The sequence below is a fragment of the Podarcis gaigeae genome (genome assembly GCF_964106915.1).
Source record: "Podarcis gaigeae genome assembly, chromosome: 15".
Classification (NCBI taxonomy): Eukaryota; Metazoa; Chordata; class Lepidosauria; order Squamata; family Lacertidae; genus Podarcis; species Podarcis gaigeae.
In genome coordinates, this window is record NC_139692.1 from 37,420,805 (window position 1) to 37,446,755 (window position 25,951).

General features: G+C 47.2%; 2 protein-coding genes across 4 annotated transcripts in view; both read right to left on the reverse strand.

Annotated features, from left to right (window-relative positions):
* KSR1 (kinase suppressor of ras 1) overlaps positions 1 to 23,137 on the reverse strand; it is a 106,029-nt gene extending 82,892 nt beyond the window's left edge. Inside the window, 1 exon segment of the mRNA XM_083714451.1 lies at positions 22,400 to 23,137. Within this exon segment, the coding sequence (XP_083570577.1) occupies positions 22,400 to 22,687 (288 nt within the window). The 5' untranslated portion in view covers positions 22,688 to 23,137.
* EVI2A (ecotropic viral integration site 2A) overlaps positions 17,832 to 25,951 on the reverse strand; it is a 172,653-nt gene continuing 164,533 nt past the window's right edge. The window contains exon 3 of one of the 3 annotated variants that reach the window (XR_014558353.1): positions 17,832 to 17,936. The gene's annotated coding sequence lies outside the window, so the exon portion shown is untranslated. Of the gene's footprint in view, positions 17,937 to 23,492; positions 23,807 to 25,951 lie in introns of those variants that run through there. The other 2 variants (XR_014558354.1, XR_014558355.1) reach the window with 2 other exon arrangements.

Below are 25,951 nucleotides of genomic sequence, written 5' to 3' on the forward strand. Positions count from 1 at the left end.
TTTAAGAGAGTTCAATGCTGCTCCCCACCCCACAAACAAACGAAGGGTGTGTGCAGAGCCGGCCCCACCACTGAGCAAAGTGGGGGAGATGCCGTCAGACAGAGGGTGTTGGGGAGCAGCGGAGCAGCAGTCCAGCCCCCTCCCCACTATTTCCAAGTCCCCCTAACTCCAACATGGAGAAATCAGGCCACACAAGTAAATTATTCATAATGAGTAGAGACAGGGCCAGGGGGAACCACTGAATATATTTTAAAGTAAAGGTAAAGTGACCCTTGACCATTAGGTCCAGTCGTGACCGACTCTGGGGTTGTGGCGCTCATCTGGCTTTATTGGCCAAGGGAGCCGGCGTGCAGCTACCGGGTCATGTGGCCAGCAGGACTAAGCCGCTTCTGGCAAACCAGAGCAGCACACGGAAACGCTGTTTACCTTCCCGCCGGAGCGGTACCTATTTATCTACTTGCACTTTGACGTGCTTTCGAACTGCTAGGTGGGCAGGAGCAGGGACCGAGCAACGGGAGCTCACCCCGTTGCAGGGATTTGAACCGCCGACCTTCTAATTGGCAAGTTCTAAGCTCTGTGGTTTAACCCACAGCGCCACCCGCATCCTGAGAATATATTTTATGTTACAGCAAATACTGATCTTGGGTCTCACCTTTGGGTTCTGAAGAACGCTATATACTGCCTGTTAGGAAGAAAAGGCAGAACAACTGGGAGCGAGAGGTTTGCTCAACCAGCTGCAGAGACCCAAACATACATGTGTATCTTACTCAAAATGAAGACTCTGTAAGAATCTTACGAGAATGGGCGTTATCACAGAGTGCTCATCTTTTTACTTATGGAGGTCTGGTTATAGCCCCACTGTCTTATTCACGGTACAGTTTGGAATTTATGGTTCTAGGCGTTGTTTTACATTTCTGAGTGTGTCTAGCATAGGGCTGCCATACGTAAGGCTGCGATTTGTCCTAGATCTTTGGCAAGTAAACTGAAATAGCTCAAGGATTTTTGGGGTTTCCTTAAAAAAAGTTCAACAATTTCTGGGTGTCCTGGTTTTTACTTTTTGTTGTCATCTCTTGATGACTGTCACTATTTTGAACCACATTTTGTACATGGCTCCTGATGAAGGAATCTCTCTCCAAAGCGCAATAAGCAGAATGAACAGTTGATTACTAGAAGCCTGGTCTCTTCTTGGCGATTCCCCCCCCCCTTCCCTCTGCCTACTGATCTGAGAAAAAAAATCCATTTCAAGCTATCTCCATGCTTGTTGAGGGAGGTGTGTGTGCTATGCAACAGGGTACCTGCCCCAGGAAGCAGAATATTTTGGGTCAACCCTAATTCTGGCCCCATTGACACTGTGCATTGAAAGCAGCATCCTTCCTCTGTGCACAGTCATGGCTTCCCTCTCCAAGAATCCTGGGAATTGTAGTCTGTTAAGGGTGCTGAGAGTTGCAAGGAGACTCCTATTCCTCTCACAGAACTACAATCCCCCCAAAAAACTTAGCAATCAATCCCTCTCCCCAGGGAATTCTGGGAACTGTTTCTCTAAGAGAGGAATGGGGTCTCCTAGAAACTCCCAGCACCTTTGACAGACTACAGTTCCCAAGAGCCTTTGGGGGGAGCCATGACTACACAAAGTGGTACGATACTGCTTTAAGTGCAGATGGAACCTGTGTGCTCCTCTTTGGACCGTTTCCTGAACTCAGAGTTGCAGCCTTTGGAACGGGGGGGGGGGGGGGGCGGGGACCAGGATGGGGAAGGCTGGCAGAGAGAAAACTCTCCCCTCTCTTGCCCAAACGAGCAATGTAGGGTTTCATAACAAGAGGCATGCAAATCGGGTGGAGCTGCACCAGGAACCCACACGGAACACTCAAAGCACGCCGACTTCCTTTTCTAAACTCAACTCACTTCAAAGCAGGTCAGAAAGTCATTTGATGCGCCAGCACAATGAGGCAACCACCGGCTTTCACAGGGAGAAGGCCAAGGGGACATCGCCTTGCATTGTGGAGGGAGGGAGGGAAGGAAGGAGGGAGTAGAAATTCAAACGGTTTGCATTTTCGTGAGAAATGCCCAAACTCACAGCCAATTCGCCCACCAAGACAGAGCAATCCTTCAAATGTGCACTCCTCTGAATTCTGCGGTGAATTTTTCCAGCCAATCAATACGCACAAAATTACAGTGGTACCTCGGGTTACAGACGCTTCATGTTACAGACTCTGCTAACCCAGAAATAGTACCTCGGGTGCTTTGCTTCAGGATGAGAATAGAAATCGTGCTCTGGCGGCATGGCGGCAGCGGGAGGCCCCATTAGCTAAAGTGGTGCTTCAGGTTAAGAACAGTTTCAGGTTAAGAACAGACCTCCAGAACGAATTAAGTACTTAACCCGAGGTACCACTGTAATTCCGTTTGCTTTAGGGATGGGGGGGGGAATGCGGATAAAAGTGTAAATATTAGTGAAAAGAACATACAAAAATGCACATTATTCGGGGAAGACACTTGCAAATTCTTTCATTTTGTGACAGCATGGTCTCAAAATTCAAACTGTGCCACCCTGGTCCAAAAAGGTTCACAACCCGCCCCCCTCACACTCTAACCCCTTGGTTGCCACAGCCCACCAGGAGTTGGAAAAGGGCCACCGGCTTCAAAATCAACTATTCAAAAAATAATCTTACAGATGTTTTAACATTCCACCCAAAACACAATCTTCAGTCCAAATGCTAGAGGATATTCAACAGGCACCTCCCAGCTCAGCAGCTTCCAACACCCTCCACCTCTGAGGTACAGAAGAGGGAGAAATTCTCTTCGTATTTAAAGGAAAGCCTACCTAATTCACCCTTTCAGAAAGTATGCGAACTGTGAAACAGCCATCCTTCGAAATTCAGCCCTCTCTGACGTCTGCGACGCATTTCTCCAGCCAACCGACGTGTGCAAACATTCACATGGAAAGTGTGGATAAAAATTACGTACAGAGCTGTATATAAGGGAAACCTGCTTTGCATAAACGCATACATTGGGCAAAACTGCCTACAAAAATAATGTATAAAGGGGAATTTGCATTATTATTACTGTTACTGCTAATAATGATAAGTGTACCATAGTGGTTAGAGCGTCGGGATCAAGAGCAAGAAGGCCCAGGGTTAAATCCGCACTCAGCCCTGAAGTCACTGCCTCTCAACAACAGGGTTGTTGTTGGGATTAAATGAGGAGGGGGAGAACCACGTACAGTACACCCTTCTTGTGCTCCTTGGAGAAACAGCGAGACATAAAAGCAATCCATAAAACAAATATTGCTCATCCTTCACTCCGAGGTTCCAGGGCAAACCACAACAACTTAGAAGCAGCTTAAAGCAAATCGCAATGCCAAGAGCATGGAATTGCAAGCTGACGTGGAGCCAAACTCAAGATCGGAAAGAATGAGAAGCTGAAAACGACAGATCTGCCCACCCCGTATCCTAAGGCTGCCTGCCCATGTGCCCCCAAACTATTTCAGCCAATGTTCCATCCCATGCGTGAAACTGCAGAGCAAGAGAGAGACAGAGAGAGACAGCCAGACAAAGTCCACTCGCAACTGGCATTGCAAAGACAGACACGTATTGATCCCAGGGCCCCGCTCATTCCGCCCCACCCTGGCCGGGCCGCCTCATTTGCTGATCTCTCCCGGAGGGGGGGGGGCGCCAATCAAGAAGAGGGGGGGTGGCAGAGGCTATTTTTAGCCTGTCACAAGGCTTTTGCAGCCTATCTGCGATGGCCTTCCCTCTGACACACACACACACACACACCCCGCCGCCATGCACTCAACTCCTGCTGCTGCGTATATCCCAAATCTTAATACAGACCACATACCCCAATCTTAATGCAGACCATCGCCTGGGGGAGACCAGGAACACGGGGGCAGTCGGGGGGGGGGAAAGGCAGGGAAGAAGAGCACCCACGCAAATAGCTCTGCCAACCTCTCCCGCTCTTCATTTAGAAAAAGTGTTTGGCAGAAAACAGGAAGTCGCTGCGATCGACTCCCCTCCATTAGGAGATGCCGAGAGTGTATTTAAGAGTTGCGAGCGCTTAGCGGCCACACACCCAGCATACACCATCTGCTGCTCCCTTGAAACGTGCATATATATATATATATATATATATATATACACACACACACACACACACACACAACTGTTGCCTAACCAAGCTGAAAGACATTTGCTGGCCTAGGAAGAGAGGCTGGAGGGGGCAGGCCAGGGAGAGAGGCAAAGAGGTTGCACTCTGATGTGCAGCGGGCCTCCAAAGACAAGACCCTGTTTTTAAAGGAGCACCTGAAGGCCTTGTGCAACACAAATCAAATTTATTTATTTACGGCTATTAGCCCATAAAATGTGTACAAACCTAAAAGCACAGAAACATAAAAACCAATACATCTAACAACAGAAGGGGAACACCACGATGCAAGGGTGGGTCATTGAGCAGTGACAAATAACAGCTTGGGGCCCGGAAAGATCCAAGGGACGGTTCCCCGAAAAAGGAGAACTGGAGACGAGATCCGTCATGCACTCTCATCATAACTGTCCGATTAGTTTTTGTTGTTGATGTTGTTTTTTGGTGGTTTTTGTGTGTGAGATAACCGCATTCAGGAATCTCGCCACCTGCAGAGTTACAGAAGGATCTGTATCCTGCAAAAGCAGTGTGGCATGTGACTCAACAGGCCTGCCAACCAAGCGCAGTAAAGCAGGACCCAGGAATTTAGTCCTGGCTATGCTATGTAAGGGACAGTTGAACATTATATGTGGAAGAGATTCAACTGTTTTCCCGTCACACTCGCATAGCGGAGACACCAAACCCTTGGAAAATCTGTGGCTCAGCAGGTTCGATGGAAAAACATTGAACCTTGCACGAATAAATGCAAGTCGGTGTGGTACAGATGAAAGAGATGACATATATGATGGAAGGCCAAGTGGTGGGGTTATTCCATGATACCTGGGGGAGCAGACACCCCCACCCCTGGAGAGGTTGTGTTGATTTTCAATGTCTGCTAATCTTTGCTCGATAAGGCTTTTGGCTGAGCGTAGGTTCATCTTTAAGGAGTCTGCCTAGGAAGAGAGGCTGGAGGGGGCAGGCCAGGGAGAGAGGCAAAGAGGTTGCACTCTGATGTGCAGCGGGCCTCCAAAGACAAGACCCTGTTTTTAAAGGAGCACCTGAAGGCCTTGTGCAACACATAGGCAGACCCTCCAAGCGCCCCTGATTTAGGGAATCCGTTCCAGTTTCTGATTTGATCCCTGAACGCCCCACTTTTCCTTAAAAAGGTAAAGGGACCCCTGACCATTAGGTCCAGTCGTGACTGACTCTGGGGTTGTGGCGCTCATCTCGCTCTATGGGCTGAGGGAGCCGGAGTATAGCTTCCGGGTCATGTGGCCAGCATGACTAAGCCGCTTCTGGTGAACCAGAGCAGCACACAGAAATGCCGTTTACCTTCCCGCCGGAGCGGTACCTATTTATCTAATTGCACTTTGACATGCTTTTGAACTGCTAGGTTGGCAGGAGCAGGGACCGAGCAACGGGAGCTCACCCTGTCGCGGGGATTTGAACCTTTTCCTTAAGATGTCCCTATTTTCATTGGAGAAATGTTGGGAGCAGAGTACAGAGCTATCTGACCCCCGAGTCATCTGAAGGCATTCCTGTATGGGGGGAGAGTTTTTTTAAAAAGTGTTTTATTATGTTTTTATATATGTTGGAAGCTGCCCAGAGTGGCTGGGGCAACCCAGTAAGATGTGTGGGGTATAAATAGTAAAATTATCATTATGGAATGGGGTGGCCCTATTTTCATCAGAGAAATGTTGGAGGGTATGCAGAGGGTTAATAAACGGCGCAGGAAAACTTTCTATGGGGAACAGCTTCCGTTCCTTGGCTTCACATACACAGACTAGCCTCTCCAGTGCAGAGTGGCTTATTTAAGTCCCCATTTAAAGCAGTATCGTGGCACTTTACCCACAGCTCCCCCCCCAAAGGAATCCTGAGAACTGTAGTTTGATGGGGTACTCAGATTAGAGAGGGGGGGCCACTGAGCTACAACTCCCTTTGCTGAACTATAATTCCCAGAGTGGCTTAATAGTCTATCCCTCTTCCTCCCAGGGAATTCCAGGAATTGTACCTCTGTGGGCAGAATAAGGGTCTCCTAGCAGCTTTAACAATCTGCACTTCTCAGGATCCTCTGGGGCAGCCTTTCTCAACCTGTGGGTCCCCAGATGTTGTTGAACTACAACTCCCATCACCCCTAGCTAGCAAGGCCAGAGCTCAGGGATGATGGGAGTTGTAGCCCAACAACATCTGGGGACCCACAGGTTGAGAACCGCTGCGAGTCTGGGGGAAACCATGATTCTTTAAAGGGGCTTTGATACTGCTTTAAAACTATATTGTGCAGACAGGGCTGTAGAAGGCTAGATGAGAGAGGATTTTGTTTTCTTTAGGTGTGCATCGTTTTCCTCTGTGCCTTGTTTTCCACACTATTTCTACAACTGTTCCTTGTTTGCATTGTCTGCTTATTTGTTTAAAAGTTAAATTAAATTATTGCTATTTTTTGTGATGGAGAGGAAGGGCCGTGGCACAAGGTCCCAGGATCTGAGCTGTGACTTCTGCATTGCAACGGTTTGTACTAGATGACCTTTGGGGTACTTTCCAACTCTTCACTTTTGTGATTCTGTTGTGGTTTAACATGAGTTAAGTCAGCCCTGCAATGCAGTCCAGTGTAGTTATCCAGTCTCTTGGGGGCGGGGAAGCGAGTGAAGTGTTTGTGCGTTTAGGGTGGCTATCTACACTGTACCAAAAACCTCCCCCCAAAAAAATTCTTTCTCTCTTTGCAGGAAGAAAAACAAACCCGCCTCTGGTCACATGAGGCCCATAAATTTAGCCCAGAGGTGTGAACATTTCCCCACAAATTAAAGAGTGGAGAGAGAGTTTCCCTTCCTCTCTGTACCTCTCACTTGGGCCAAACCCTGGAATTGAGAAGTTATTTATTATGTTGTCCAATAGCACCTTAACGGCCTTCAAACCCTGTGGCATTCGTGTGCCAAATGGGAAGCCAGGGAAGCTAAACTCTCATTGTTCTCTAGAGGAAGTCCTCTCTCGACAAAGGAGACCTCAAGACGACCACGTGACCTGAGGTTACAGTGGCTGGAGGAGGAACAAATAATATTCTGGTTTAGTCCGCGAAGGTTGCAGACAGGCAGCTCTGGTCAGGTACGAAGGGGGACCAGGCCTAGATCTGAAACGGGACATTGTCCACCCTACTGTCTCCAAGATATGTTGCAGGAGCAGGGAGAGTTAATCAGTTGTGGGGGACTGGCTGGACGAAGAGGATGGTACGAAAGAGCCCCATGCACTACAGCACGACAAAACCTGGGGAAAGTTTGAAAGCGCGGAAAAGATCGTTGTATAAAAAGTTGCAGGTTTGAAAAGCAGGAAGTTACAGGAAATGTGCTGATTTAGAAACCTCTGCAGGCACAAACAGTAGGGAAAGAAGGGGGTTGTTCATAACCACCCTAACACTACCTGAGCACAAGTCAACATGAATGCACAAAATAAAAAAGGCATTTGGGAGTGGGCCTTCTGACTTTCTAACCAGGCGGCCCAGAGTGATGGATTTAAATATATATATATAGATTTATAGATTTTTCAAAATACAATCTAAGTGAAAAAGAGGGAAAAAGGGGAAAAAACAATACATTTCAATGAATTCATCAAATAGTTTCTTTTAGTCAACTTCTATCCTTCCATGGTTTCCTCAGTTTATCTATTTCTGCTGCATATTCTGCTTTTTCTAATCATTCTCACCTAATTTTTCTCATTGCAATTTTTAACAGCTTACTCCAAACTGGCTAGCGTTTTTAACATTGTTACAATAATTTATTAAATAATCTAACAAATAATTTCCAATCCTCTTTGATGGTTGTCTCTTTTTTTGTTCTCTAATTTTACTTGTGAAACTTCCTGATTCTACATACTCCATCCATTTCATCTGCCACTTTTCTGCCCAGCTTTGGAGGTGCCAGTGTAACTCCTTCCTAAGGGCACAAGGAATCCAAGGCACACCTCTGTACCAGTGTGGTGTAGTGGTTAAGAGCGGTGGACTCGTAATCTGGTGAACCAGGTTCGATTCCCCGCTCCTCCACATGCATCTGCTGGGTGTCCTTGGGCTAGTCACACTTCTTTGAAGTCTCTCAGCCCCACTCACCCCACAGAGTGTTTGTTGTGGGGGAGGAAGGGAAAGGAGAATGTTAGCCGCTTTGAGACTCCTTAAAGGGAGTGAAAGGCGGGATATCAAATCCAAACTCTTCTTCTTCTACTCTCACGTCAAGGATGGTTCATCAGCACTTGCTTTTAACACAGGACAGAGTTTTTCTCCACTTAAAAATTGCTGGAGAGAAGCAGCCTTTGTTGGTCTCTAGCAGACAAGAGTCTAACTCAACGTTTGGAGCTGGTGAGACAAATTCATGGAGGATGAAGCTATCAATGGCTGCTGGCCAGATGGCTCTCCACTGTGAGAGACAGTACATCTCCGAATACCAGTTTCCAGGAATTGCAGCCTTGCAGGCTTTCCATGGGCATTGAGAGGACAGATGAATATTAAGAAAAGTGAATAAGATGGATTATAATTGGAAATTGTTTTAGTTTAATAATGATATTGGAAAGCTGTTACTTTCAACTACAAGGAAACTCAGAAGGGAGGGACTAGAGGAAGTCAACCAAGATGTTTAAAAGGTTGGATTTGTAAAGAATTAAGTTTGTTGTTATTGTTTATCTGTTTATTGTTCCTTTTTTTCTTTTTTTTTTGTTCATTGACGTATTTTTCTTTTTTCTGTTTTTGTGTGTCATTCTGCTTTGTGGTTTTTGTTATAATTGTGGAAAATCTAATAAAACTTTTTTTAAAAAAAGAGAACAGACGGGTCTTTGACCAGGTTCTTCTTATGACTCAACGTGCTTAAGATCCGCCCCAAATAGTTCTGCACAAGTGCCAGTCAACCTTCAACATATGTCAATGCCCTGCTTACACCCTCGCTTTTAATGTCTCCTTCAGGGGCCAAATGAGACATGATCTTCACAAACGTGCAATCGCAACAACCACTATCAACCAGCAGCCCCTGCTACCATGGCCACTGGCAAAGGATGTTGGGAGTTGTAGTCCAACAATGTCTGGAGAGAACCACATTGGCTACCCATCGTCTCTGGAGCAGCTGGCAAGGCCAAAACACGTTTCTTATTGGGTTCCAAGAGCATTTGGTCTTTTTGCATCCTAATCTGAGCTATGGGAAGGTAGCCTCTTTCAGAACATCTTTGTTGCAACCGAACTACGTGTAAAAAGACACTCAAAGGAAGTTATAAAAGCAATTAGCGTAGGAGAGTTTGCATGCATTCACATGAATAACATTTGTCCAATAACATCAGCAGGGCCACAGGTTCCTCACTCATCCCTGAACTAAAAGCTTTGTTGCATTTTCATTCTTGCATAACCCAAGAGAGAGAGAGAAATGTAACCCACATTTGGCTCGGCAGGAAAGTCAGGAATTTACACAAACACACACACAGAGAGAGTGAGTTTCTAACATAATTGAGCCAACTCATACCCTAAAAAAAATATGCCAGTGCAACCTCAAATGGGCAGCGCCATTCCAAGGAACACGGTCACTGAAACCACATCCTTCCTTCCTCGCCGCCCCTCCACCCCGTTCCAAGCCCCTCCTCAGGCCAGCACATCCAGCAGCAGCCGTCTCATCTGCAAACTCTCCACCAAGTTCAAAGCCAGCAAATTCAGTTGCTAGTACAACTCGCAGCCCCGACCAGTGCCGAGTTTGTAGGTCCCTGGAGAGAACTCCAAAGCCACAAGGCTGTTTACAACACTTACATACACCCAGTAAACTGGCAAAAAGTGAAAACGCAGAGCAGTTCCAACCCACGCAAGGGCCTCGGCTCAGCAGCAGAGAATTTGTTTTGCAGGCAGAATGTCCCAGGTTCAATCCCCAAAGACATGTCCAGGTAGAAGCAGAAGAGTTTGGATTTGATATCCCACTTTATCACTACCCGAAGGAGTCTCAAAGCGGCTAACATTCTCCTTTCCCTTCCTCCCCCACAACAAACACTCTGTGAGGTGAGTGGGGCTGAGAGACTTCAGAGAAGTGTGACTAGCCCAAGGTCACCCAGCAGCTGCATGTGAAGGAGCGGGGAATCGAACCCGGTTCCCCAGATTACGAGTCCACTGCTCTTAACCACTACACCACACTGGCTCTCTGGTAGGGCCTGGGAGAGGCCCTGCTGTCTGAAACCCTGGCGAACCACTGCCAATTAGTGCAGACAATACTGAACTAGATGGACCAATGTTCTGTCTTGGTATTAAGGTAGCTTCCTACACTCCTATGTTGCAGGGAAAGCACAAAGGAGAAGGACTTCAACATGAAATAGCAAGGTTTTTGTGCCGGGTTTAGCAAGAACGCCTTGAAGATGCCAGCCTCTGCCCCCCAAAGTTGGTGCCATCAGGATTGTGTGTTCACAGACAACCTCCGTGTTTTGTATTGGTTACAGAACAAACAACAAAAGCAACCCATGTCAGTTCTAGCGCCCAAAGATGAATGAGATTCAAAGTGGCACCTACCTCCTGCCGATTCAGAATGCACATAGTTCAACGTGAAATGACCCTGCCACTCTGGCCATCACAACCTTTGCATTTCAAAGAGTTTACTGTCCTATGAAGTCTGGATCCAGCCCATTAAGTCTGGGAGATTCTCACCCCAGGGCTGTCTCTGGCATTCACCAGGCCTCGGATCCGCATATTTAAGATGTTACCACCTCCCTCATCGGCACCAGAGGATTACCAAAGTCCCAGAAGTGAAGATGGACCATGTCTCAACGTTGACCAGTTTTTAATGGCAGATGTCAAGCAGTTGTAAGATAAATCCAGTACAGTGCAGAAGAGCTCAGTGGTAGAACACATGTTCTGCATGTAGAAGGTCTCAGGTTCCATCTCCAGCACCCCCAAGTCGTGCCCCTGCCTGAAACTCTGCACTCCTAGTCTTTTTTATTCAATTTCCAATATGCATTCCATCCATATTTAACATCCACTTCTAACATATACATCTTTTAGACTTCCCTCAGCCTGTCTGACAATTTTCCATATTATCACGATTACTCATATTTCTTAGATTTATATTGGGCTTTAACAATCTTAATCTTATCATATCTTTTAAGCAACATTTCTATCAATCATTTTCACAGAGCTTCTTGAAAGCCAACAAGTGTTAATTGCTCCTCACATACATTTTTGATATACTGTGTAAATTTATTCCAGTCCTCGGTGAATCTCTGGTCGCGTTGGTTCCGGATTTTCCCCGTTAATTTGTCCATTTCTGCATAATCCATCAGTTTCATTCTCCATTCTTTCCTCGTCGGCATTTCTTCCTGTTTCCATTTCTGGGCGATCAAGATTCTAGCTGCTGTCACTGCATACCTAAATAACTTCACATCCTTCTTTTTAATTTCATTCCCTAATATTCCTAATAAAAATGCTTCTGGTTTCTTAGCAAAAGTATATTTCAACATTTTCTTCATCTCATTATAAATCATTTCCCAGAAGCCTTTCACTTTCTGAAACTCTGCACTCCTAGTCAGTGCAGACAACACTGAGCTAGCAGAGGCAACGGCCTGACTCAGTATACAACGGCTTTTTATATTCCTATGGCAAATTAATGGAAGGAGAGATGCCCACTTCCTTCTTTGGTTGACCACAAACTCCCACTCCATTTTTACCACATGCGAACGCCCACTTGTCAAGAGTAGGCCCAATTTCATTGGGACATAGGGTGCTACCTTATATGGAATCAGACCATGGATTCATCCAGCTGAACATTGTCTGTCTGAGAGGTGGGAAACCCAAAAATCTCCAGATATTGCTGGACTCCCAACTCCCCTCAACCTCAGCCAGCATGGCCAAGGACCTGTGATGGTGGGAGTTGCAGTTTGGGAGAAACCAGGCTCCACATTCCTGATCTAAGCTGACTGGGAACCACTCTCCAGGGATTCAAGGAAGAGCTCCTTCCCAGCCTTACCTGGAGATTCTGAGGACTGAACTCCAGGCTACCCTAAATCTGCCAACAGAAGAATGGCCTGCAAAGCTATTTCATCCTGAGTCCAGCAGCTCTGGCCAAGTTCTGATCAAGTTATGGAGATTCTGCCTATGACTTCACATCCAGGAGAAGGAAATTGAGTCTTCCACAGCCCCCAACATGCTGACTAGGGACAATAGGAGGTCAAAAACATCCTGAGGGCCGCAGGTACAACTCTGGCCATGTTACGGAGACACTGATTATTGCCTACATCTCAAGGAATATTCAAAATATTTCCCACTTTCCTGGTTTGCCAAATAACAACTTTTTGAAGACGGGGCTGAGCCAAGACATTTTGTGGGTCAGGAAAGGGCAAAATGGCACCCCGACCCACACACACACACCCCAATTGTAAACTATGAAGCTGGCCAGATTGTCAGCTGACTGTTGCTTCGACACTGGAGACAAGACAACGTCCTCTACCACAACCTGAAGACACCTGGCTAGCTTGGGGGTTGTCCAGGTCTGGCTTCATGCATATGAATGTGCATAGGAATTTTTCCAGATGTCAGGAGGGGAGTGCAAAAGACCGAAAAGGGGAAGAAGGGGTGTTTCTCAACAAAAAACCAAAAAAGAACAACTATCTAACTTTTAGAAGACGTCTGAAGGCAGCCCTGTTTAGGGAAGTTTTTAATGTTTGATGTTTTATTGCTATTATTATTATTATTATTATTATTATTCTGTTGGGAGCCACCCAGAGTGGCTGGGGAAACCCAGCCAGATGGGCGGGGTATAAATAATAGATTCTTATTCTTCTTCTCCTCATCATAGGTGCTTGACAAACAAAACTTCAACCCGCTCCTTGCCTCCCAGCATCAGATGCCCAAGGTGACTGCCTCAGCCTACCTAATGGGCAGTCCGGCCCTGTTTGAAGGCCAAAGCCTGTTTTGTTGGCTGCACCATCCAGCTCCTCAAGGCTCACACACTGACATCATCATTGTTTTCAGCCACTGGAGAGCCAACGGCTGGAGTTTCCTGTTGCTTGCTGAAATAGCATCTCACTTTCCCCTGCTCTGCCTTCCTCATTCTGTGGAAGCAACACAGATGCCAAGGTCACCCACTGCAAAGGAAGAAGAGGCCTTTGGGGTCAGAGTCAGATGTTTTCTCCATTCGTTCGTCGCAAAATCTCTCCCGATCTTTGCGTTTTCTGCTTTTCTGGGGAAGCCCAAGGTTTCTCAGAAACATCTGCTTGACAACCACAGGGGGAGCAACAGTCAGGAAATTTGGTTTGCTCGTTCACAAGAGAATTGTGTATTTTCAGTTGGAAACTTCCTTGATCTTCCTATCATTTGTGGCGGAGGGGGAAAGGGGCTCACATAAAAACCACCTGTTGGTTTTGGTTGTTGGTCGTTTCATTTTATTATGTCTTTTAAAGCATTTCTAAGCCGCTTCCTGTTTAAAAAAATCCCTCTAAGCTGTATACAAAGATGCAACCAAACAAACAAAACACAATGGGTTATAACCACATTTAGCTCTTCTCACAATAGACCCATTGAACCTAATAGGCGTTGCTGAGTTAGAGCCATTCATTTCATTGAGTGTACCTGGAATCACAGAATTATTATTTTTTTAATCATTTATCAGTTCAGAAAACAGGGATTCAGAAATAAGAGTCCAATCTTGTGGGTTAGGAAAAGCCTAGGAAAAATATTATATAGGATCTAGAGGATATGTGGTTTGCTGGGGGGGGGGAGCGGCAAATACAAATATGTATAAATTAAAAGTAAATAACTAGGGCAGAAGTCGGGAGGGGGGAGGCATGTATAGCTGAATCAATCTTTTCTTTGGGGTGTAACACTCCAGGCTACAGACTGGCAGGAGAGGGCCCTGGATGTTGTGATGTTCCTCTAAGACAGGCATCCCCAAACTAGGCCCTCCAGAAGTTTTTGGACTACAATTCCCATCATCTCTGACCAATGGTCCTGTTAGCTACGGATGATGGGAGTTGTAGTTCCAAAACATCTGGAGGGCTGAGTTTGGGGCTGGCTGCTCTAAGAGGAAGAAATTTCTAAGGGAGAGAAGCCAATGTGGTGGCCTAGTGGCCAGAGTGTTGGACTAAGACCTGGGAGGGCGGGGTTTAAATCAGCCATTAAGCTCATTGGATGTGACCTTGGGCCAATCAACTCACTCTCAGTCTAACCTACCTCACAGGGTTGTTGTGAGGATAAAAGGGAGAGGAGAGGAGAACGATGCATGCTGCCCTGAGCTCCTTGGAGGAAAGGTAGGGTTATAAATCAATTTAGCATTTCTCTCTAGCCTCATTCGCACGCACCTCCGTGTGCCAGGATGCCCTTGCATGCTTTTAAATTCCTCCGATGGAGCCCAAGAAACTGCCAAGCCAGCCAAAGTTTCTTTCTACCATTTGATTCTGCCTCTTGCATAAACCGCCCAACATGCACATCCTCCAAGATGTACACGAGGCATTTGAGGATGAGGCTGGTGCTTTGTTGTTAATAATAATAATAAAAATTTATTTATATCCCGCCCTCCCCAGCCAAAGCTGGGCTCAGATTGGCTAATAATAGTAAAATAATACAGCGTTCTGCGCCCTGACCAAAGGCCTGGTGGAACAGCTCTGTCTTGCAGGCCCTGCGGAAAGATATTAAGTCCCGCAAGGCCCTAGTCTCTTGTGACAGAGCGTTCCACTAGATCGGAGCCACAGCCGAAAAAGCCCTGGCTCTGGTTGAGGCCAGCCTAACCTCTCTGTGGCCCAGGACCTCCAAGGTGTTTTTGTTTGAAGACCATAAGGTCCTCCATGGGACATACCAGGAGACGCGGTCCCATAGGTACAAGGGTCCTAGGCCATATATGGCTTTAAAGGTTACAACCTGATCCTGTACTCCACCGGGAGCCAGTGCAGCTGGTATAGCACTGGGTGAATGTGATCCCGCAGCGAGGACCCCATTCTCGGAGTGTCCCAGTTCCCATCCACCCCTCCAAGCAGCTTTCACCACTTACCTAGGCACAGTTCACGACAAAAAATAATCTGCCCCAGCAAAAAGCCGCAAACTTCATAATTCGCAGGAACAACTTGGAAGAGGAAACCAGGAAGTGTTGGTTATCCCAGATCAACCAACCAGCCCAAACGAAAGGTTCTTGGCCCCAACTTGCAAGAAACCTTCAACGGGAGGGCAGGAGGCAACTGGAAAAGTCTGGTCAGCTGTTTCCATGTGCGGCGGTTCCACACAAGCCCCCATCAATGCACCAGAGAAAAAGAGGCCATCTGAACCTGGAACAGCTTCTGGGGCCCATGGCCCTGGCAGACCCCGCAGACGCCTGCTTTCACCTCCCCACTGTTCCCCAGACCTATCCAACAATGGCAGTCACGTCTAGGAAGCCTTCAACCAGTCTACAGTTCCTGCTGTGCCCCTCAGTACAGGCGACAACCAACTGACGCACGACTGGGCTGAACCCGGAAGTGACTTCAGAAAGGGCAAAAACAGCCTTGAAAGAGCCCAGAGAGGGAAAAATTTGCATGATAAGGCAAGCTGCCTCTTGACATAACCCTCATGGCTGGTAGTCACTGGTAGCTTTATCCTCCATGAATTCATCTAATCCTCTTTTAAAGCCATCCAAGATGGCGGCTGTCATTGCCTCCTGCAGGAGAGCCAGTTCCATGCACCACATAGGAAGGGACCACAAGAGTCATCTAGTCTAACCCCCTGAAATCCAGGATTATTTTTTTGCCCGATGTGGGTCTCGAACACTCTGATATACCTGAATTATCAACTGACTGAATCGTCCTTGCTGACGTTCTCCCGTGGAAACTTTTAGTGATCCTTTTGAGAAGAGCGGCCATGGCAAATCCAGCTACATTTTTACATATGGAGGACAGAATCTGAGCGACAGCATCACAGTAACAATACTATAGGGGATAAACATCTAAAATGTGTTTCTCCAGTGACCAGAGTCCCTCTTGCTTCTAACTACATATAAAAAAGTCCTATATAAGTGAGGAACTAAGGACCTGGGGCTTTATCAAAAGGGTCATGAAATCTAAACTGGCTCTAGGTGAGATCTTTACATAATACACACAGCTTTTTACCAATAGATACGTAGGCCATATTTTAGCTCACCCTGATGCCCTCCAGATATTTGGAACCAGCGTTCAAAATTCGCCAGGAACATTTTGCACCTGACTATCGTCCACGTGCGACCAGGTGAAGATGCCCAAGCACCAGGATGGCACCTGACTTCTCCACCATCTGGAGGTGCATGCCCAGAATTTGCCCGTTTTCACACACTAACAACACATCTTGTCGAATTCTGTTATATTTTATCTGCACAATGGTTATGAATTTCAGGAACCAAAAAGTTGTATTGAAAAAGATGACTTTCAAGCCATCTGGCCCCAAAATCTGGCATTCCATTTTGGAGACCGTAACCCTGGTTTAAGGAGCCATTTGGGGCCTAGCTTATATACCGTATTTTTTGAACCATAACACTCACTTTTTTCCTCTTAGAAAGTAAGGGGAAATGTCTGTGCATGTTATGGAGGGTATGCCTACGGATGGCATGCCTACGGATTTTCCTCCTCTAAAAACTATGTGTGTGTTATGGTCGGGTGCGTGTTATAGAGCGAAAAATACGGTATCTGAGTTTCTAACGCTGTTTGGAACGACAGCCCCCATCAGCCCCAGCTAGATCACAATGGGTTCCCCCATTCCGGCCCTAAGCCATGAAGAGCTTGAAAAGGTCAAAGGGAAGGGGAGGTGGCTCAGTGGGTACAGCACCTGCCTTGCCTGAGAAAGGCCCCTGGTTCAATGTACAATGGCATCTTCCAAGGTGGCCTGGGAGAGACTCCCAGCCTGTAATCTTGGGAGTGCTGCTGAAAGCCAGTGCAGACAATACAGAGCTAAATGAACCAACAGTCTGGCTCAGTATTATAAGGAGGCACCTGAAGTTCTGAAAGCCAAAAACGTACGGCGTAAGATTTCACGGGCTAGGAGTCCGGTTTCATCAGATTCACTCAGTTGTTATCCTCCGTTGCCAGAGACACACAGGGGGAAAGGAATGGAAAAATGGTAGTAAACAGTCGGGTCACAGGGGAGGCAGGAAATGCAAGAGGCAGGAGTGCTCAGGCATTTGTGCACAAACGCACACAGAGACCCAGCCCTGCACCCGGCAGCCTCATGGGTCGCCAAGCGCTCAGTCTCCAGCCTTACTTATGCATTTGTTTGTTTAAAAGCATTTATATATCATGGAATATTTCAAAAAAAAAAAAAACTCCTCTATGTGGCATGTACTCTAAAAACAAACAATATATCATTAAAGTGTAAGCTCAAACCAGCAGAAAAGCAATATTTTTAAAAAAAACAAAAAACCATGCATCTATTTTTGCCAGTGACTTTAGAGGTTTTCTTACAATCAAACAGAATTTACAGTGGAACCTCAGGTTACGTACTGTACTCCTTACAAACGCTTCGGGTAAGAAGCTTGGCTAATCTGGAAGTAGTTGCTCCCGGTAGTGAACTTTGCCCTGGGATGTGAGTGGAAGTCGTGCGCTGGTGGCACACTGGCAGCGGGAGGCCCCATTAGTGAAAGCACGCCTTAGGTTAAGAACGGTTTTGGGTTAAGAACGGACCACCGGAACGAATTATAGTGGTACCCCTGGTTACGTACTTAATTCGTTCCAGAGGTCTGTTCTTAACCTGAAACTGTTCTTAACCTGAAGCACCACTGTAGCTAATGGGGCTTCCTGCTGCCGCCGCGCCGCTGGAGCCCGATTTCTGTTCTCATCCTGAAGCAAAGTTCTTAACCTGAAGCACTATTTCTGGGTTAGCGGAGTCTGTAACCTGAAGCGTATGTAACCTGAAGCATATGTAACCCGAGGTACCACTGTATTTCTGGGTTAGCGGAGTCTGTAACCTGAAGCGTATGTAACCTGAAGCATATGTAACCCGAGGTACCACTGTATTTCTGGGTTAGCGGAGTCTGTAACCTGAAGCGTATGTAACCCAAGGTACCACTGTAAGTTCGTAACTGGAGGTACCACTGTATTTGCAAAATAAATATATCAAGGCGAATGAAAATTTTCTGGGATAGCTCAGTGGGGAGAGCATGAGACCCTTAATCTCAGGGTCGTGGGTTTGAATGCCATGTGGGGCAAAAGATTCCTGCACTGCAGGGGTTGGCCCCTTCCAACTCTACAATTCTAGGAAAACAGAAATTCAGAAGAGTCAAACATGTAAAAACAGACTCCAAGCAATGAGTTAGCTACCACCCTCCAATTCTATATTCCCTGGTGGGGAATTAATCTAATTGGCTCCACCACAGCCAGCCCAATAAGCAGTGTTAGGCACTCGCTGAGGCCTGCACTGCCATTGCCAATTTCTGGAGCCTCTTCCGCCATCTTGCTCCTCCTCTGACTTGCTATGGCTGCCTGTCCGCCTTTCCTCTTTCAGCAAGGGAGCAAGGGCCCAGAGTGAGGACATGAAACAGATTCCTCTATTTGCCTCTGGATTGTGCTCAAGGAAAGAAGGCAAGTGTCTGGGCAGCAGTGGCAGCAGCAATAGCGGGGAGAAAGTGGGGAAACTGCAAGGCATCTAATCCAAGCCCATCCCCCAAATCTGGGCCTCATATTGATGGAATTCCTGGAATTAACTAGGCCTCATAGCATTGGAATCCAAAAATAGTACACAATCAAAGGGTATCAGTGGAGGGGATGTTGATCCATAATAAACAGAGGTGGAGACCCATTGGCCCTCCAGATGTTGATAAAACTCCTGTCAGAATAACCAATGGGGAGGAATGATGGGAGTTGTAGTCCAGCAATATCTGGAGGGGAACATGCTCCCCACAGAAGCAGCTGTTCCTACGGGGATAGCCAGAGTGATGAAAGCCAGATGTTGGACTACAACTCCCATCATCCCTGACCATTGGCCATGTTTGCTGGGGCTCAGCAGGGTTGGAGCATCTGAAGAGTCACAGGATCCCCATCCCTGTGTTACTAGAAAATATGCACACCCTCTTAAGGCTAAATGCCATATTGGGCAGTATTAGAAACGCAGCTATACAGTGGTACCTCGGGTTAAGAACTAAAATCCTTCTGGAGGTCCATTCTTAACCTGAAACTGTTCTTAACCTGAGGTACCACTTTAGCTAATGGGGCCTCCTGCCACCGCCGCACAATTTCTGTTCTCATCCTTAAGCAAAGTTCTTAACCCAAGGTACTATTTCTGGGTTAGCGAAGTCTGTAACCTGAAGCGTCTATAACCTGAGGTACCGCTGTATAAGCAAATTGCTAAATGGCACCTTGAAGCTAGGTTACGGTCACCACAACAGAATGTCAAGGCACCTTTTTCCCCCGATGGGATTTATCATTATTATTATTACTACATTTTATTACTATTATTACATTTCTATACCACTTTATATTTTAAATAACAAATCTCAAAGCGGTTTGCAATGCCTTAAACATCAAAGAAAACAATCCAGAAAGAAAACCAAATTCAAACTTCAAGGAAAATTATTTCAGATCAGATCCTTCTCTAAGTGACATTTGGCTTCCCTCAATCACCAACCTGTCACCCAGAAATCTTCACGTGGTCACTATTGGATCTGCATCAGTCGTAAAACACGCCTGGCGCCTGGCTAATTTCTATCTCTGATAGCAGGCATGGATTATAAGCCCCGCTCCCAAAAAACAAGTAAAGGAATTTGCCAATAGCATTGAAGCCACCTGAGAACGCACCCAGTTGCTCCCAGATATTACCAGACAGAGCAAATCCATCTTGCATGGAAGAGCCGTAGCTCAGCAGAGCTGGGAAAGTCTGCTGGTCTGAAACACTGGAGAGCCTCTGCTAGTCATTTCAAAACATACTAAGCTAAGATAGGCTCAATGGTCATGAGTTGGCAAGAGGCAGCTGCTAGCCCTCCAACACAGCTGCAGAGCTGCTTCAAGGCGTTCTATCCAATCTGCTCGATTTGGGGCAGCAGAGCAAGGTTTGCCCTCCGCCCTCAGTTCAGCAGTGCTATCCCTGCTTTGAGAAGCCGAGGGGGGGAGCCCCACACACACAACAGATTGAACAGGAGCTGCCCCCCAAAATGCAGCAGGACAGGCTTGCCACGTTTTGAAGGAAACCAAAATGAAGCAGAGCCGGTTGCCACATTACGAGTCCCCACCCCATACGCCCATTAAAGTCCAGAGGCTAAAATGTCTCCAGTGCCCCCAGAGACTTCTACCTGAAATGAGACGTTTATTTTATCTTTTTTAATCCAAAGAGGATGCAGTCGTACCGTTGCGTTCCATAGCTAGTTCAGCAGAAATTAAATACCACCCAAGATTACTGGGCAAAGTGGCTTACATATGCACCATTATATCTGAAAAGCACCCATGCCTCTCAGAGAATCCTGGGAACTGGGGTTTGTTCTGGGTTCTGGGAATTGTAGCTCTGTGGGAGTAAGCTGCAGTTCCCGGGATTCTTCCCAGGGTGGGGTGCTAGACGCAAAAGCCCCCTTTACAGGGGGAATGTGCTTTAAATGTATGGTATGTATGTGGAATCATAGAATTGTAGAGGCGGGAGGGACCCCCTGCAATGTAGCCACTATCTCCAGCTGTGCTGCCAAATTCCAGGCCAGTGGGCAGGGTAGGTAAGCCTGGGGAGGGGCCATGTGCAGAAGGGGTGGTTTTACTTTACTAAAAGACACACGGCTTGAGAGACAGGTTGCCTGCGTTCAACGCACATCCATAGGACATAGCATTCTGTCCTTCCTCTGGCACGTTGCTGAATGGAAAAAATGCATGATGGCAGCTAAAAGGGGAGCAGGTTTTCTCTGTCTCTCCATGTTCCCCTTCAGCACCACCCCAGAAGAAAAATCCTACTGCAAGTGCATGTCCTCTCCAGCAAAAAGGGGGCGGTGGGGTGGGATGGGGGGAAGGAAAAGAAGAGAACAGAAGGACAGGCCAAGGAATCCTAAACAAACACCATTGTATAAGGCAGCCAGACAGCGCCCCTCCCCTCTGAAAAAGCAAGTGTTGCAACAAGGCAGTCATCAACCTCCGCCCCCCCCCCCACTGCACAGTGCAGACATCACTTCCTTTTCTGAGTGTGGGGTTAGCACACAACGACACACACCTTTTCCTGGAAAATTAACCATTGCTCTTCTTCTTCTTTTTTTTTAAAAAAAGCTTTTAAGCATGTTTAAGATGTTGGCAGTGAATTTTTCCAACCTGCAGCTATGGTTTTATTGATTGGAACGGGGCAAATTACTGGTGGGTTCAGATTAGGGTTTTCTGTTGTTTTCGCGGTTTCGTAAAGCACGACTTTGTGTCAGAGCAAAAAACCCACCACCACCACCACCAATAATAAAATCCTTAACCGTGCAGTCGCAATACATATCTTCTCTGAAGCAAAGTCCGAAGGAGTTGGATGGGACTTACTCCCAGGTAAGTGTGCAGAGCATTGCAGTTTTAGTAAATAAAAGCATTCACTGAGGGGAAGGGCACTGTTTCTTTGGCAAACAGCGTACTACTGCCAGAAAAGATCTCACGGTTGCAGGAGCGATCTGTCCTCAAGGCTGCAAACATATACAGTACAGCTTTTCCCCTGTGAAATTAGTATTTGGTGGTGCCCAACAACAGGTTGGTTTGTCTTCTCAGTTTCAAAATACGCCCCTGGTAGGTAGCCCCAAAAGCTTAGGGACTGCTTATTATAGATACACACTTACCTGGGAGTCAGTTCCATTGAACTCAGCGAGGCCAACTCCCAAGCAGACATGCATACAGGCTTGCACCGAGAGAACAGATTATTTTTATTCTGCCAATGTAATCACTACCAGGGGGGAAATGCATGGGGAAATAGAAAGGTATAGCTTTTCAATTTTTGTTTTTATTTTTAATCGCAAGTGGCCATGCTGGTCCCATTACAAAAAGGAGGAAAATCCAAGAAACCGCAATACCTAATCCTAGTAGTAATAATAATAAACGCAGTGCCCAGCAAGAAGAGTGCATGCGGCGTACATATTTATAATAATAAAGCCTATTATTTATTATTAAATGCAATATACCTATCAATAACAAGGATAAATAAGAGGGTTGTCTCCCTAAGGGAGGGGATTGCGCCACAAGCTCAGGAAAGGGACCCAGAGATTCTTTGTGACAATTGTCCGCGCATATCGGTGGGAGAGAGGAAATCAAAGGCGCGCGCGCGCAACCCGCACCCAGCCACCCCCCAAAAATTAATTAATTCCCGCGGAAGCTAGCTGCGGGGGGGGGGCGAGGAGATGGTAGAGGACCCCCTGGGGAACTGGCACCAAGGCAACCCTCCGCGTACCTCCAAAGTACGGATCTCTTGCTGGGTGAGGTCGTTGGAAGCGGCGCATTTGGTGCGGAGCCCCTGCAGGCTGGACAGGGAGATGTCGATGAGGTCCTGGAGCTGGCCGCATTGCTGCAGCGCGCAGCCGGCCCGGCCGGGGCGTCCGGAGGCCAGGCCGTCCGGGGGGGCTCGGCCGCTGCGCCCTCCTCCTCCGGCCCCCGCTGCCCCTGCCGTCCGGCCCGCGGCGCACTCTTTCTTCTCCACCATCCTCTCGGCTCCTCTCCGCGCGGCAGACGCTCTATCCATTCCTCGGCATCGGGGAGGCGGGGGGGGGGGCTGGCGCGGCGACTCTCGGAGGGAGGGCAGGCGAGGGCCGGGGAAGCGGGTCGAGGGCCGGGCTGGAGCTAGACCTTCCGCCGCCGCTGCCCGATCAAGCCCCGACGACGTTGGGCAGAATGAATTGCCTTTCCAATTGCATGCACTAATTATTATTATTTTTTTAATGATAGTAATCAGTGCAAAAGGGACCCAAAGTGCATCTCTCCCCCACAAAAAAAAGAAAGAAAACTGAAAATGAGTTTATTTCCCCCTAGGGAGCGAGGAGAAAAGGGCGGCAGAAGAAGGTGGGTGGCGGCGATGCGGGGTCAGTCGCAGCAGCAGCAGCCGCGCTGCAAACTAGCGCTCTCCTCTTCTGAGCTTCGCTTTCCAGCCAGCTTTGAATATCAGCTGGGGTCCAGGTCACGGCTGCCGCGGAGGATGCTGGGAGTTGTAGTCCTGCGGTGTTGTTTTGGTTGGGAGCCGGAGGGGAGGGAGGAGGGCGGGGAGAGAGGGCGCTTCCCTGGCTGCTCGCGCTCATGCAGGCGCGCGCAAAAGCAGGACGGCAGCCAAGACAATGCTGCGAGGTTGCTGCTTTTAAAACAATACTAAGAAAGTGAGGAGGAATTAAATAACCTTTTAATGAGGGTGAAAGAGGAGAACGCAAAATATGGCTTGAAGCTCAACATCATGGCCACTGGTCCCATCTCCTCCTGGCAAATAGAAGGGGAAGAAATGGAGGCAGTGAGAGATTTTCCTTTCTTGGGCTCCATGATCACTGCAGATGTTGACAGCAGTCACGAAATTAAAAGAGGCCTGCTTCTTGGGAGAAAAGCTATGACAAACCTAGACAGCATCTTAAAAAGCAGAGACATCACCTTGCCAACAAAGGTCCGTACAGTGGTACCTCGGGTTAAGTACTTAATTCGTTCCGGAGGTCTGTTCTTAACCTGAAACTGTTCTTAACCTGAAGCACCACTTTAGCTAATGGGGCCTCCTGCTGCTGCTGCGCCACTGGAGCACAATTTCTGTTCTCATCCTGAAGCAAAGTTCTTAACCTGAAAGACTATTTCTGGGTTAGCGGAGTCTGTAACCTGAAGTGTATGTAACCTCCAATACTTTGGCCACCTCATGAGAAGAGAAGACTCCCTAGAAAAGACCCTTATGTTGGGAGAGATTGAAGGCACAAAGAGAAGGGGACGACAGAGGACGAGATGGTTGGACAGTGTTCTCGAAACTATGAACATGAGTTTGACCAAACTGCGGGAGGCGGTGGAAGACAGGAGTGCCTGGCGTGCTCTGGTCCATGGGGTCACAAAGAGTCGGACATGACTAAACAACAACAACAACAAACCTTTTAGTATTGCTGGGAAGGTTAGTGGCTGAAAGAGCTGTGAATCAGGAAGTCCCTCGTTCAGATATCAGGCCTCCTGCGAGCTTCACTATATAAAAGATGGCTTTATTCCAGCTTCAGTCTTCCTGTCTGCAAAAGGGTTTAATGGTATCATCATACCTTACAGGGCTGTTGTTATGCATTACAACTATAGATAATATGCGTGTGAAGTGCTTTGGACGCCTTGAAAGCGCTGTGCAAAGGCGAAGTGATAGTTTGGGTTGGTATTATTGTGTTTGATGATGATGATGATGAAGGAATTGGGTGGCAAGCAGATTGCAGGGTTTGGCAGCGTGAGTGCGGAGGGGTGCTGGGATGCACCATATGTGGAACTCCTGCCTAGGTGTTTTATACCCCTCCAAATTTAAGCAAAACAAAGGAAGGACTAAGACATACTGCAGCTCTTAAGGGAACTATTATCTTGATCCAGTCCAATCCCTTGGCACTATGGGGTTTTACTTTTTAATTTATTTTTATTATTTTAATTTTTATTTTTTATTATTTTTATTATTACCTTTTAATTATCCTCCTGTTTAGGTTTTTCCTCTGTCTTTCTCATTCATTCATTCATTCATTTATATATATATTGCATTTATGCCCAACCGTTTCTTCCTCCAAGGAGCTCAAGGTGCTATACCTGGTGCTGGAATGACTCCAGAGACATTCCTGGCTAATGCCGAAGAGCGCCGCGCTTGCGAGGCGGGCCATCATGCCTTTCTAAAAATTACCTTCCCAACACGTTCCATAAATACATCAGGGCAGCGTGTTTACACTCTGTAAAGAGACGACGAGTGGCCTTCTCACACTTCAAGCGGGCACTTGCATAAACGGACTTCTTTGGCCAACATAAACACTTAAGCGCAGGAGTCGTGTGGATTCCTCTGAGCACCCTGAGAGGCCTGGTGCTGTTGTAGTCCCAGCTGGGCAGGATGCCCCATGGCAGAATAAGGCAGGAGGGCTCTCTTGCCAACGTGGGCTGTGAACCCCCCACTGGAACAAGTGGAAGAAAGGAAGTAGGGTGGGGAAGCTCAGGGGTGCAGAACATGTGCTTTGCCGCCCTAGGGCCATGTATGCCCTGTGCATTTAAAGTGCATGGCTTCCTGCAAAGAATTCTGGGAACTGCAGTTTTTTTTTAAGGGTACCAGGAATTGTAGCTCTGTAGGAATCAACCTGTTATGTACTGAGTTGAATAGGATCCAAATTGCAGCAGTCTGATTGGTCCTAGAACAATAGGATTCAGAATGCAGCAGTCTGATTGGTCCACAGGAGCCACCCAATCCAACTCCAGGTGGAAGTGGATCCGCAACCTGATTGGCCTACAGGAGAATCCCGGAACTAGCCAATCATGTGGGGCCCATTGTGTAAATAATGTATATAAAGCAGACATTTCGGGGGAACTTCCATTCTCCCTCACTACTATGAGCTGAATAAAGAGCATGAAATCCACACTCGACTCCGAGTATATTTCAAAACCACAGCTTGCAAGATTTATTTCTTTTGTGGAGGGAGACGTGTTTTAAATGCAAGAGCTTCTCCCCTCCCAATAGGCCAAATTTCCTTAGGGGAAAGGGTTGGGGCTAAACACCTAAATAGGCAGAGCTAAAACACACACCTTGCATTCATACCCATCCTCAGGGGTAGCCAATGTTGTGCCTTCCACATGTTGCTGACTGCAACTTCCATCATCCCTAGGAACCGGCCATCCTGGCTGGAGCTGATGGTGATTGTAATCCAACAACATTCAGAGCGGAGTCCTTAGGATCATAGAATTGCATAGTCGGAAGGGGTCCTGAGAACCATCTAGTCCAGCTCCCTCCTTGATCTTGTTCCTCTTCCAGCTGCACTTGTTGTCCACTTTATCT